Raw genomic sequence first — 13896 nt, forward strand, 5'->3', positions numbered from 1 at the left:
GTTGGTGGATACAAATTAAGTTCGGTTATTGTTTTTCCAAATTTCCACTAGTAGTAAAACCTCCATAACGTTATAATACTTACCCAGGCCTTCGGAGAATAACACTCAAGCCAAATAATGTTATGCTGGTATAAAATGTTTCTTTAAATTTTCAATTTTAAAAGACTGATGATATTGTCTGGTTGTATGGTACAATTACTTATTTCTCAAATTAAAGCAATATATTATATTCACAGTCACCAAAAAAATTATTTATTATCATCATGGGCAGTTCCAGTAAAAAATAATAGAAATATCTGTACTGTAAAATGAGAACGTGTGGTCATATTAAATAATTTAACCAACTAAATACGAGCAATTTGAAATGAACGTATCTAAACCAAAATCAGAATGTATGACATGCATTAAATATAGGTAAACCGGTATGTAGTTAATATTAAACCGCATTTACGCGGCTAATTTGATTTCTAGTATTCCATATTATGGTAAATATCAAATATATCAAATACATTTTCGGAAAGACACAATTATGTTACAGTGTTGCTTCAAAAGAAAATTTAATTTTAGGTACTATTTGTAATCTTTATTTATTTGATAGCTGTATAATCAATCAACTCGGTTATACTAACAGGCTATTCTGTATGTGGTTTCACTTCCAGCCACATTTGATACAGAGTTTCGAAGATCGCATAAGCGCAGTGTCGGCATGAATATCTGATAGGGTAAGTGGAATAGGGCACGTAACTCAATAGAGCTTGCAGAAATACCTGCTTGAGTCGTGCAAACAAGCACTTGAATAAGTAGAGATCGTGCAGCGCTCGGCTACCGACGCTTGCGCCTACAGGTAACCATCTTCACAATTCCTTTTCATCATTTCTTTTCAAACATCCTTTGAATGCAACATCGAAACATGCATTGACTTTTATGATGCAATGTTTATTTTGTGCTGCCTAATCGAATGTTCAATTAAATAAAAATCGATCTTTATTTTTCTCATTGATGAAACTTGTCTACTTTCTTTTTTATTCCCAGGAGGGGAAGTTTTGTTAATAAATTAATAATTTATCAAGTCCAAGCGTGAACAGGAGAAAACAAACATAGAATATAATTACACCGTCAATAAATGTTCTTCTACTTTGAATAATTGTAATACAGTGTATTAATACAAATTCTGTACGTGTTATAGCTTATTGTTAGGAAGGGTACACAGAGGAAAAGATATAACTATCGATAATGTTTTATTTCTGGTCAGACTTTCCTTATATTTGGGAATGTAATCCGATGATTCTTCCTCAAATAAAAATCAATACGTACATGTCTTACCTATGTCTTAAAAATCCGCACTGTACACTTAGATGGCCGTGTTAGCAACAGATGGATAATCTTTTAAAACAACATTATTTTCACATTTAACGAATCAACTAAGTTCAGTTCTCAATTACAAATATGTTGTAATAACTTCACAATTTGCACAATTTTACTTATATTCGTATAATGTACTAACCCTTTTTTTTCTTTGTACATTGTACTTCAATCCAACTTTCAGGCTTTTTCAAATAACCTGAATATAAGTTTTCAACAACATTTTCTACACTCAGCGCTACCCTACTTTTTACAAAATGTATTTTATCTCTCAACAAAATGGGTAACTTCCACTATCCTACTATTGAAATCAAAATTCAAACATATGTATGAGTTTGTAACAAATACTGGAAACTGTATTCACGCGCGATAGCTTAAATATACTTCGAAACCGTTCGGTCCCTAAACGCTATTCGTTTCAACAACTTTAAACTTGGCTAAGTATTAAAATCCCTCAAAGGTGAAGTTGTGACGCTGCAAACAAAAATAGAAGTATTATGAAGTTTGGTAACATAAGCACTAACGGTCTAGGGGGCGGCGAAGTGTTTGTGAGTGTATGAGTCGCAGCGTGATGCCGGCCCGACGTGATCCGCATATCGTGTTGTCCCCGCGGGCAAACCGAGCGATATTTGCTTTTTTTACTACCGCATCCATATTTCAACACCAATACCCCCAACAATATTTGGAAGTACTGAGAGCGCTAATGCGTGCGTGGCAGGAAAAATGATATCCGCCCTCTCACATTCGATATTCTCCGCGTTATTCCTACAGGAAAGCTGCAATTGAATAGTTAAAGGGCGGATGACCACGTTTAGCTATAGAATAGTTAGGATGGTTCAATAATTGTAGCTTTATTTTGTAATTGGACATTGTTTTAGTAATGGTCTGACAATTGAAACGTATTGCTGGGGCAATTCGTGTCATGGTGGCTAGAAGTTTTAAGGCATCCGCTCCTCATGCATGAGGGCGGGGTCGCAAACTATCAACGGCAAAGTACCAATGTGACTTTTTCCGCGTTATATGTACTTTCTAAGATTATTTAGACATAACAGGCAAACGGTGAAGGAAAACATCGTGAGAAAACCTGGGCCTATAATTTCTGATTATAAGTTTCAAATCAGCAACCCGCTTTGAGCATGCGTGGTGATTAATACTCAAACCTTATCTGTTTGAGAAGAGACTTTGTAGTGGCTAGTAATAGGCTGTTGATGATTTGTTGAGCAATTTAATGCAATTGATTGCAAATTATTCACTAGATTATTTCACTTTTAATAGTTGAAAAATTATATTAAATAATTCCTCAACTATTAAATACTTATCTCGTCGTCGAATGGATGACTACGTATTTTTATGCCTTAAAACTTAATATAACCTATAAATTCATAAGTTTAAATCAGTACCTTTCACGACGATCGAAATTAGGTCCTGGAAAGTAATGATGACGTTAGAATTATGAATAGAAATACTCATAGTATGGGCGGATAGCGAGCAGTGTAAACAAGTGATCTATATGCATTAAGGAACTTTACAAATAAATCAGAAACGTTTTACTAACAACGCCTTATTATTTGTGGGTTTATAGTACTCTAGTATTTATATACGCACTTAAATATTCGAGTTAAATTATCGTATTAGTATGCTATACCTATAGCATACTAATTGGAAAGTATGAACTATCCTTTCAGTTAAAATAAACATGAAACCGATGCCTTCGTGAAAGTGGTATTAATTTCCAAAATTTTGCTATTTCTTTAAACTCCTCCTCGTAAATAACATCCTCCTTGTTTTGCAGTCGGTTAAAAAATGAGTTCTGTATAATTTAAGGTGCAAGAAAAGTAGTATGTTCTAACAGTAAGCTCTAACTGTATTTTTATTATATTATATATATTAAACATAATTAAAGTGGCGTAAAGGTGTCGAAGAAAGTTGGTGTTATTGATAGAGGAAGAAATTGTCAATAAAGCGTTAACATATAAGTAGGTGTCTCTAGTGAACCGCAGGTAGACATATCGTGTTTACCGCACTGTCGCGCAGGATTGCAATGCATCGCCGCTGTAACGCGCGTCCCCGTCCGACTGAAACTTTCCGCGGCGTTGATATTGCTACACCCATTATTTAATTTTGAACTAGTCAAGCAAAACATCTTAGTATCGAACGGATGTTTGTTTTCTTTTTGCAAATATTTGTACAATGTATTAAGAAATAACTATAATGATAGATGAAATTACGTAATAAAAGTAAAATACTACAATAATTATAAATACTACAATAAAAACATGTTTGAGGGAAAGCTTGTTTCCGAATTACTCAACATGAACAATTCGACCAATCAAAGTTGTGAAAAATTTGTGTCTAATAGTTGATAGTTCGAACTCGAAAAGTTATACCTACATTACGTTAGTTTTTCGGGCCTCGCAAATATTATCGGAAAATTAATTTTAAAATTCTCAGTAGTTATTTAGATATTATGAAAATTCTATATACATACTCCAGTTTAAATTAAATGTGAAAATGAATATTAATGACGATATGTTTTTCCTTTGTTACAGTTTGCAACCAATTCGCGCGAAGCGTAGTTGCTATGCTGGGTGCAGTTGCTCCGGATTCATTCGACACCTTGCATTCTTATGCAAACACGTTCCAAATGCCTTTTGTCACGCCATGGTTCCCCGAGAAGGTAATATTAATATTTTATATTTTTATATATTTCTCTGCATGCTATAGAGAAGGGGATTGGTACATTAGCCAGGAATGATCCATGTTAGTGGCCATTCCCATTAAATCAACTTCTGGATTTATATCACGGGATCGTGAAGAAGCGAAAGGAAATTTTAACATCAATTTAGAGCACGATGTGGTGTGATTGGCACTATTCTATACACCCGAATTTTGAATACAAATGTTAGTATGGTATTTTACTCAGATGGACAACTCTGCAACTCTTGGGTCAACCAAACTGTTAAATAAGTTGCTGATGGTTTTGACGTTAGTCCGAAGTTTTTATTACAGCAATATTAAATGTAATCAGTTTTACAACTGTTGACGTGAACAGCAGTAAATATTGAAACCAAAACTTTAATTACTAACTATTAGTTAATTAGAGCACTTAATAAGTAACAAATTAGATTATAAAATTAATGGGAGTGCAACTCAATCAGTTTAACCAAATATGTCAACATATGTTTGAGTATTTAATAAACATTCATCAACATAGCGCAGCCCAAACGGCACGCGTCTGAAGCATGTTTGTGGAAATCAATGTCAGTTGGTATTCATACCAACTACGGAGTGTGACGAGTTCATCAAATGCCTCGATTCAGTCTCCTCGCAACGTAACAAAATTGTCGCTAACTACAGCTTCAAGATAGGAACAACTTAACTGAATCAATATTTGATTCATTTGAGTGCATTTCTAGTGTCAACTGACACTACTGACTAGCACCTCGTTACTACGAGGCGCGTACGTACATACGTTACGAACGTAAGTATAGCATACCTACCGCGCGTCTGCTGCGTCCTCGCTGCACAACCGCGGCGTGTACGCGACGCATTAAAAAATGTCTGTAGGTACATACATTACATACATATCGTCACGTCAATCTCCCATTGAGGTAGCCAGAGACAGTACAATATAATAGAAACCAATAGAAAATGTATGACAAACCAGCTTGATTAGTCGTTCATAAGAAAATTAAGTATACTTTTTCTGTGACTGGCTGATTTAAAAAAAAATATAAAATACGTATTCTATATAAATTATGAATTACCAAAACTATTGTACCTACGCGCATGACTTCTGAAGTAATTCACGAAACTATATAATCATTTTTTTCGTGGTATTCATTAGTATCAGGAGAAGCTTTATATACAATTAAAAGAAAAATGCAACACACTCCCCAGACACAGGCAGGTCGCCAGGCAGTCCGACCTAATTTACTAACCCGACATTAGAAATGCCTGTAAATTTCTATTGGAATGAAAAATCCTACCATACTCTCACTAAATATTTATTTTCCTCCTCCTACCATCTACGTCTAAGAGAAAAGCTCATTTGATTTGATTTATAACAATGTAAATGAGTCGTTAGGCACACAGCACAACAATCATTTACATTTTGTAAAAAGAAAACGAGTGATTCATTGTTTCTCTACTAAAGCACCTGTTTTAACAAAAACGACGCGGGCAATTTCCGAAGCTGAAAGTTTCATCAAGAAAATTGACACTTCACAAACTGAGTGCTTAGAAAGTCATTATATCGTTTCGACCCTTCTCTGTCTGCTACATTATTTTTATTCAGTATTAAAACTTTAGCATGGCTTGGTATTTTAATACTGACCAAGTTTAACTAGTTACTCTTAATTAACTACAGACTTACTTAAATGTTTATCATTATTATCAAAGTCAAAGTTCTGAAATACTCTCTATTTATACTCAGACACAGTATTTATAAATGTTATTTGCTTGTATTAATCATACTTTTTTCTCCAACTTGCTTGTTATAGCAGCATAAAATTTAAAGTAGTACGTACAAAGTTAATTAACATAGAAATCATTAACACAACTTGACTTTCACTTAAACCAAGGTGCCCCGAAAAGAGTAAAGAGCAGACAGTTTTTATTTCTACTTAAAACATTTTAAATTAGTTGTATGCACAAGTTATTACGCAAGTGCTTTATAAATGTAAGTACTAAAAGCATTTTAGAACTAAAAACTTGTACAAATTACTTCACACGATCCAGACTTAAGCGACTGAGCCTAGGTGCTCGACTAACTAAATGATTCAAGGAGTCCCCGCACTCAAACTTCCAGTGCCGCGTACTTGGGTAACGCGGCAGTTTAGTTTTTCAAGGGTTTAGTCTGAAACCATTAGATTGTTACCCGAGACTTTAAAATTATATTCCATGCGTTGTGTCGCTTAAGTAGCTTTGTGTTAATAATTTACGCGCTGACGAAGTATGAAAACTCAAGTTTAGCGTTCAGTAAGTTTGTTTCAAGCGCAATTTTGTATATTTCGCACATTAGACTCCCTCATTTTAATCTGCTTTATTTATTATTAACTATATTAAGATAAAGATAAAATCATAGTCTTCTGTTCTTAAGAATATGTTATCTATCTTTAATTAAGGATTATGAAAGATGCTTAGCTCTTACTTCATAGTTCGTGTTTTATGAACAAAATTATTTCTTTGAGAGAGTTAAAAAATACACGAAAGACATTTTGAAATTCAAATGAAATTAGGAGCGTTTATACATAATTATATTAAAACTGAGAAATACCTGGAAAACTGATTTAAGTATTTTAGCAAACTGAATAGGATTTTATTGCGTTCATAAATAACAAAAGGACGCAAAAACGAATATAGACGCGTGTTAATAAAAAAATCAGGACTAGGTAGAATTCCTGTGGTACTTAAGCCCACCATTTTTTTAAATTTTAAATAACTGCCCCGTTAATATAAAATTCTCATTCTTACACGTACTAACGCAGAGCAATAGGTATTTTTTTAATCTCAATTTTATTAGGGGATTTTCCTAATAGGAACATGACAGCCTCATTATACGATACAAAATTAAATGATATAGGTACACAGAAAGCAGGTAAACGAGCAATAGGTCTTAAATTTGATTCCAAAGTCAAGTAATTTTCTTAATTTTAACAACAGCACGGTGTCTAGAATGGTTCCTGAATTCTTGATCGACGGGACTATTGTTACATGGGACCCATAATTGATCAAGAGTGGGTGTCACATTGTGTGTGTGTGTGCCAACATCTTCCTCCATTTTTTGTGGTTCAAAAAGCTCGACATTTTTATACCTTATGATATCATAACTTGAGTTTGAATTCGCAGGTGATCCCCCCCTCTTCAGGACTCAATGACTATGCTGTCAGCTTGCGTCCCGACTACCACCGCGCTGTCATTGCTACTATCACTCACTACGGATGGAAGAGTGTTATCTACATTTACGATTCCCATGACGGTAAGTTATAAATATGCACTGTGATTTTTTATTCACCTTTCAAACGCAGCCAATCCCGGGTACATTGATACCTTAACGTTAAAAATATAAATAAAAATGTCATATAGAGGTATCTATTGTATTTTTGAGGTTTCAATCATTAATAAACAAAAAATAATTATAAGACACAAGGTGTAGTTAAAAACGCACTGTTGTGAGTGCGGAGATTTTGGAGAATGCTCAAAAAAAACCCAGGCCCGGCGCAAACTATACGTATCTCAGTCCCGATCAGTATAAATGAGTAATGAAATGCTATATAGGTACCATCATCGAAAACGATGGCTAAATGTTGGAAATTGATATGTATATTTTAGCATGGATTAATTTTTATAATTGTTTTGATTTATGAAACTAGTAATATCTTTTTATTTTATTGAGTTAATACGCTTCGTATACGCCGTGAGCATCAATCACAGATCACCCCTCATCAATACAGCGTGATATAAGACGTTTTATATAGTAGAGGTAGTGGCAGAAATCCAATTGGCGAATATTATTGTTCATGCATACATGGGAAAAGGACGCTCGGTTGTTGTGTCCAGGTGATGTCCATCATATACTACCTTGGGTGGGCAAGGCACCAAGATGGTTTTGCAAATCCCGCACTTTCACTACAAAACGTAATATAAGATGTAGAACTAAAATGATTGAACTTTGAATAATCTGATACATGATGTTTTGATAATGTATACATTTGTTTTAATACTTTCTACTCGTAATATCCTTTAAATATTATCATCATACCAGCCGAAATACGTCCACTGCTGATCGATTTAAATATAGTCCCTGACAAAAAACAAATAGCAATTTCCTACATTTAGCCATCGTTTTCGACGATGGTACCTATACGGGATTTTATTACACATTTATACTGATAAACTGAGATACAAATCGTTTGCGCCGGGCCTGGGTTTTTTTCCCATACTTCGTGAGCATTCTCCTTTAGATAGAATGAACTGCTGAACTCGTGTGCTAGATAGGTAGTCTGTATAATTTGATACGAAATCATTTGAGAACTGTTTCTTATATTATGTTTTGCCGTACCGATATTTTGTTTCAATACATACCTACAGAAAAAAACTCGCCCATACGATTTATGTGTCCGACACATTGTGTGGACCTCTTTTATAAGACCAATAAAAAGTTAATAATTAAAAGGGTAATGGAATTCGATACTCTCAATAATAGAATAGTTATGTATAAAAAAAAGATTTTCAACTTGTATTTATTCACTCTGAAAGAATACTCGTGCCATTTGTCAGATTAATAATGTAGTAAAAAATATTTTATAACAATCCCATGTCTAAAGTTCGAATACAAAATTATTTTCTCCCACAACATTCACTTACATATCGAAAATAATTTTAAACCAGGAAAATCTTTTAGACTCGGGTTATTTGTAAATACAGCGTGTATTAAAAATTCTTGCATCCTTATTATTATTCTGGAATAAAGACAAGTAAATGTTGCGCCTTCATTTTTGAGCGAAAAAGGCGAATTTTAAAAGTGGCCGCGTCCGGAATGTTAATTCACCGTGGGGCTGAAATATTTTCAAGCCTCTTCTTCGAATAATGAGTGCAGTATTTACAATGATGAGATAATTTTATATTCACGACGCGTATACCTAATTTAGTCATACGCTATCTCTTTTTTCATTACTTAACGTGAAATTATGTAATAATCGCCTCAAAAAAGCTCTAAAAAGTAGTAGGTATATATAGAAACATATAAAAATAAAATATTTTGATAAATGGCAAGTTATTTGTATGAAAAAGGAATGCCTGATGTTTTATTTATTCTCCAAACTATCAGCTACGAAAGATAAGCACTATTTGGTAGGCGATTCTAATCAATTCGTACTTTTTACATTAACAGTAATTTTAGAAATAAAAGATATAGGTAATGTTTTTTATACATTGTCCGCCCATTAAAAGTACCTATCTATCAAATTGACAATACATGGAACGGTTGTCATCCCTAGAGGGATATAATCCCAAGAGAAAAAAGCATATGTGAACAACATAATGTTTCGAAAAAATAAACTAAATAAAAAGTAATATGAACATTATGTCTTTAGAGTCGTATAAACATGGATATACAGAAATACGATTTTTTGAGACGCGTAGTCACGGATCCGATGCGACGTAAAATTCATTTTATGTCACAGTCGCAGGATCACCTCAGAAAAAGGAGCACTTTGCAAACGGAAAAGCCCATTTACATATAAAATGTGGTTGAGTAGGTACGTATACTGATAGCTATGAATACGCACGTTTGCTAAGGAAACTGAGTAAGTTTTGTTGTATCCAATAGAGTGTAATACCTAACGATATTTCGTTAAACAAAGCGCACAGTTTCGGAACTGTTAACTTACGTAAGTATTCAGATATTATACCCCTACATTACATTACATTACATATTTACATTTTAACACCTCATAACAAAACTAGTAAAAACAAATGAAAGTCGTGAGAACGAAAGTTCACCTTAAAAATGAACCTTACTAAGAGAAAATAAAAATGAGAAAGACATTAAAAACAAGTGCGGATGTCGAAGCAGAGGCTCGCGGGTGCCGGATACTGCGCAGATGCTAAAGAGGTACGGTATAATATAAACCAGATTCTTCACTACATAAAAGAAAGTAGCGGTTCAAAAAACTATACTAAAGGATTAGGTTAATAAAATGCCGCATATCTAAAAAAACGGAAATAAATTAGGGATCGGATTCGAGACGAAAACGGAAGACAGATCGTTCCGATATCCAAATAACACCCACTTCAGAACGTCTGCTACATCAAAGCCGATCTATGTACGACACTAATTTGAATACCCATCTACTTTGCTTCCCAAAAAAAAAGAAACCTTTTTAAGTTTAAGAATCAATCCATTGTAGTCACAAGATTATATGCGTTCAGAGTAGTTTTAGATAATGAGTCTTTATCAAATGACAAGCCATTTAAAACAATAGCGTGTCAACAAATAAGATACTGAAAAAAAAAACAGAATCGAATCCAATCGTTAATATTATTTACCAATAGTAACAAGCCACGTTTTCAAAAGCGTGAGTCAGAATGAAATAAAACGTCATCTGAGATGTGGTACAATTCCCAGTGATTTATCGAGTACGAAACATAAAAAATAAGGTTGCGAGAAGGAGGAAATACGACCAAACCGGGAACTCTCCCCGGAATGAGCTCGTGGAGCTTGTCTATGAAAAGTTATAATCTGAGATACCTACTCCCGCTCAAGAGGTAGTTTGGTTTATAAAACTTTTTCAGTTTTTCTGAAGTGTCATTGAGCCAAGCCGGTACATGAAGGACGACAGAGGGATCCCAGTGTAAAATATTTCGAATAAACGTCGAATATTTTACCAAAGTTACGAAGTTACGCATAATATAAATAAATTGCCTGCGTATTCCAGTGAGCGCACCTGCCTGTGTACTTACATCTGATGCTAGTCAGCCAGAAAACTACATTGCAAAAAATTTGAACACTTATGTTTGTTTCCATTGTTGAATAAACTGGCAGCTTTGTAAAGGTTCCGTTGATTGGGATCTGTTCGTGGTTTCTAATTGGCTGACATGGTTTGGCATATACGAATACTGAAATTCGAACGGTTATTGAAAAAACTGTGCTCGTGGATCGTGGAATAGGTGTTTAAATTCAGCGAATGTTTGCTTAAGGTAATTAGAAACTTAACTATTGTTTAGTAAACTCACTACTACGAAATACTCAACTCAATTATAAATTCTTAAAAAGAAAAAGGAAAACCATTAGGTCCTAAGATTTGGCAATCCACCATAGAATATGCAATAGTGAAGAAGCTAGGGTCCTAAATAATTCAGATGGTGCTGTGCACCCAAGAAGTACTATTTATACTGTATACGCAAACGCCAGCATTTTATACTGCGTAGACGTTTGCATTAAGATTTTAATTTACGAGAAGATATAAAAGTACGAGTTTTCTGATGGGGTCTAATACAACCTGTATCAGCTCTTTTGACACTCATATCCCACTGGCACTACGAAATAGAAATTATTTTAGTTTAACATTAAAGTCAGCAGAAACCCTAGTTTGTTTCTCTCATTACAATCGATTATAATATCACATCGAATGTCAATCATTTACACTCATGTCCCATTAAAATACAAGCTCAGCACAAAAGCATATCAAATAACCTTACAGTCCTGTTTTTTGGTTCACGACTTTACCCCTGTTTCTGAAAGGCTGATCAATTCTAAGCAGTTGTTTAATCTCTTAGACAGTGACAGTTAAGTTTCTATATTTCGTTTCGTGTGTAGTATTGCAGTTTCTTTACTTCAAGCTAGTTTAAGTAGACTACTAAAATATAAATTGATACAAAAGTTTACATTCAATCTTATACTTTTCAATTACTAATTGTTTTATTTTATTATTCATGCGAGTAATATTTGATTCGTTTGACGTAACCGTCGCGTCGGCCATGTAATAAATCTTCAGAGGCGAGCTGAGAGATTTTATGACAGCAATAGATTACATAAACGGCTCGGTCTGTTATTGAAACTCCCTAATCGTCAACTCGATACAAGCAACAATGGGGACGTGATCCCAACGCATTGTCGCTACAGAATAGGAAGGATTTACCAAGATTCTGAATAAAACAAGCTAGCATCTCGACTCAACCGAGTAAATGCTTTTGTAATCACATGGCACGAGCGCCTGTGGGCCAAATGCAGAATAAACTTCTGAGCCCCTGTTTAGTTATGGCTGTATGACTTCATTATAATTTGTTCCTCAGCAGTCCATCGCTTTGTGGCTCCATCTTCGCGTCTTTCTAATTACCAAACTTCTTAATGCAAGCCATATCTCAAATATTAAGTTTTCATTTTCGTGCAGAAGACAAAACTATTTCATGAAAATATTTTGTCTTGAGTACCTAACCAAAGTAAATTATGTAATTTTTGTAAATAATTAGGTTACCGAAATTGAATATGTATGTTCTGTGTAATGTCGTTAAAACCGTTTCTTGTTAAAACAATATTTTGACAGAGGTAATACATACATCTCTTCGTGGAAAGATTCCGATGTGTTCATTTATAAATGGTATTTTACGTCCCGACTCCATCAATTTACAATAACACCCAGGCGAATAAAATTTTATGCATAGATATTTAAGAATAACTAGCAGGTCCAACGTGGTGTCTAGATAGGAATGGTTTTATCGACTTCCAATTTATTCAGCGAATTTAATGTATAAAACCCAAGGATTTTCCGTTCCTAACCGCATATACCTCGGGATTCTTGCTCACACCGTAATGAATTTTATTATAACTGCTTTATAACACGTCAAGTTATCGCATAATTAAATTTCGTACTGATATCTAAAACTATCAGCACCTATTTCCCGAATCATGTTATATATCACCTGAATTATATTAAACCTTAGGTTAATTATTGATCCCGGAGCTGCGGACTACCTAGCGGGCTTATCCGTGGTTTTTAGTCAGTAAGAATCTGACTCCCTCTCGCCTCGCTCTGGTGAGAAAAGTTATTGGATGATTTACCGCCCTTAAAAAAGGTTATTTGATCACAGTAGCAGTAGCCTAATTATCCGTGGTAATAACTTGATATTATTTTATTGAAGTGAAATTTTTTTCGTGATCAAGGTACTTTTGAGCAAGTAACCATAAAGATGCCTTATTAAATTTATGAAATACAATTATTATAAACAATCAAACCGGATTATAAGTCTTTGATAATACTACAATAGAATACGTACCGAAAAGCGTGTGAGAGCCATGCTTCGGCACGAATGGGCCAGCTCGACCACGGCCTTACAGAAAACGGACGTGTAACAACTCTTGGGTTGTGTTTCGTTAAGTGAGTGACGCCCGAATACTCAAACGCTACTCAATTTTAAGTTGTACGTAAATATTGTGCTATCTCTGTTATTTTATAAAGAATTGATAGTGACAGTACTACATTTGAGAGCGTCTTACAATTGTATTTGAGTTTTCGGGCATGAGTTGCGGAGGCCAAATTAAGCCACTTCACAATCTACCGTATCCTCGTTCCTTAACAATCCTCAAATTCCTAACCCCCAAAGGCCGGCAACGTACTTACTGCTGGTAATCTGCTCTTTTACCTGATTTTACCATTAAAACCCATATTTCCATAAGATCTAAATTTTGGTTTTCTATTGAAATCATGAGATAAGGAGCTTTTCTTTTGATACTTAAAACCCCGATAGCGGATTTATGTAAGTTATTGAACTTTGTCGTATTTTTTCTTTTGATTATAATGTTCTCTTTATTTAAGTAACTAAGATTACAAAGTTCAGTTTATCATAAAAAAAACATCGGCCAAGTGCGAGTGGGACTCGACCAAGGGTTCCTAGCAGCAAGTAAATGGCATAATATAAAAGTTATAAAATAACTTGGTTTTACATAGTGTATGAACGACAAAGTTATATTTCCGTTTTTTGAAAATGTATTATTTCTTATGATATCTCGTTCAAACCAATTTTCGTTGAAAG

At 34.3% G+C, this 13896-nt stretch overlaps 1 protein-coding gene across 1 annotated transcript in view; it reads left to right on the forward strand.

Annotated features, from left to right (window-relative positions):
• Positions 1-13896, forward strand: part of LOC118262131 (glutamate receptor 1) — a 119620-nt gene that overhangs the window by 82143 nt on the left and 23581 nt on the right. The window contains exons 3-4 of the mRNA XM_035573280.2: positions 3912-4039; positions 7213-7342. Coding sequence (XP_035429173.2) covers positions 3912-4039; positions 7213-7342 — 258 coding nt within the window. The remainder of the gene's footprint in view (positions 1-3911; positions 4040-7212; positions 7343-13896) is intronic.

This window comes from Spodoptera frugiperda, chromosome 25 (genome assembly GCF_023101765.2).
Source record: "Spodoptera frugiperda isolate SF20-4 chromosome 25, AGI-APGP_CSIRO_Sfru_2.0, whole genome shotgun sequence".
Lineage (NCBI taxonomy): Eukaryota > Metazoa > Arthropoda > Insecta > Lepidoptera > Noctuidae > Spodoptera > Spodoptera frugiperda.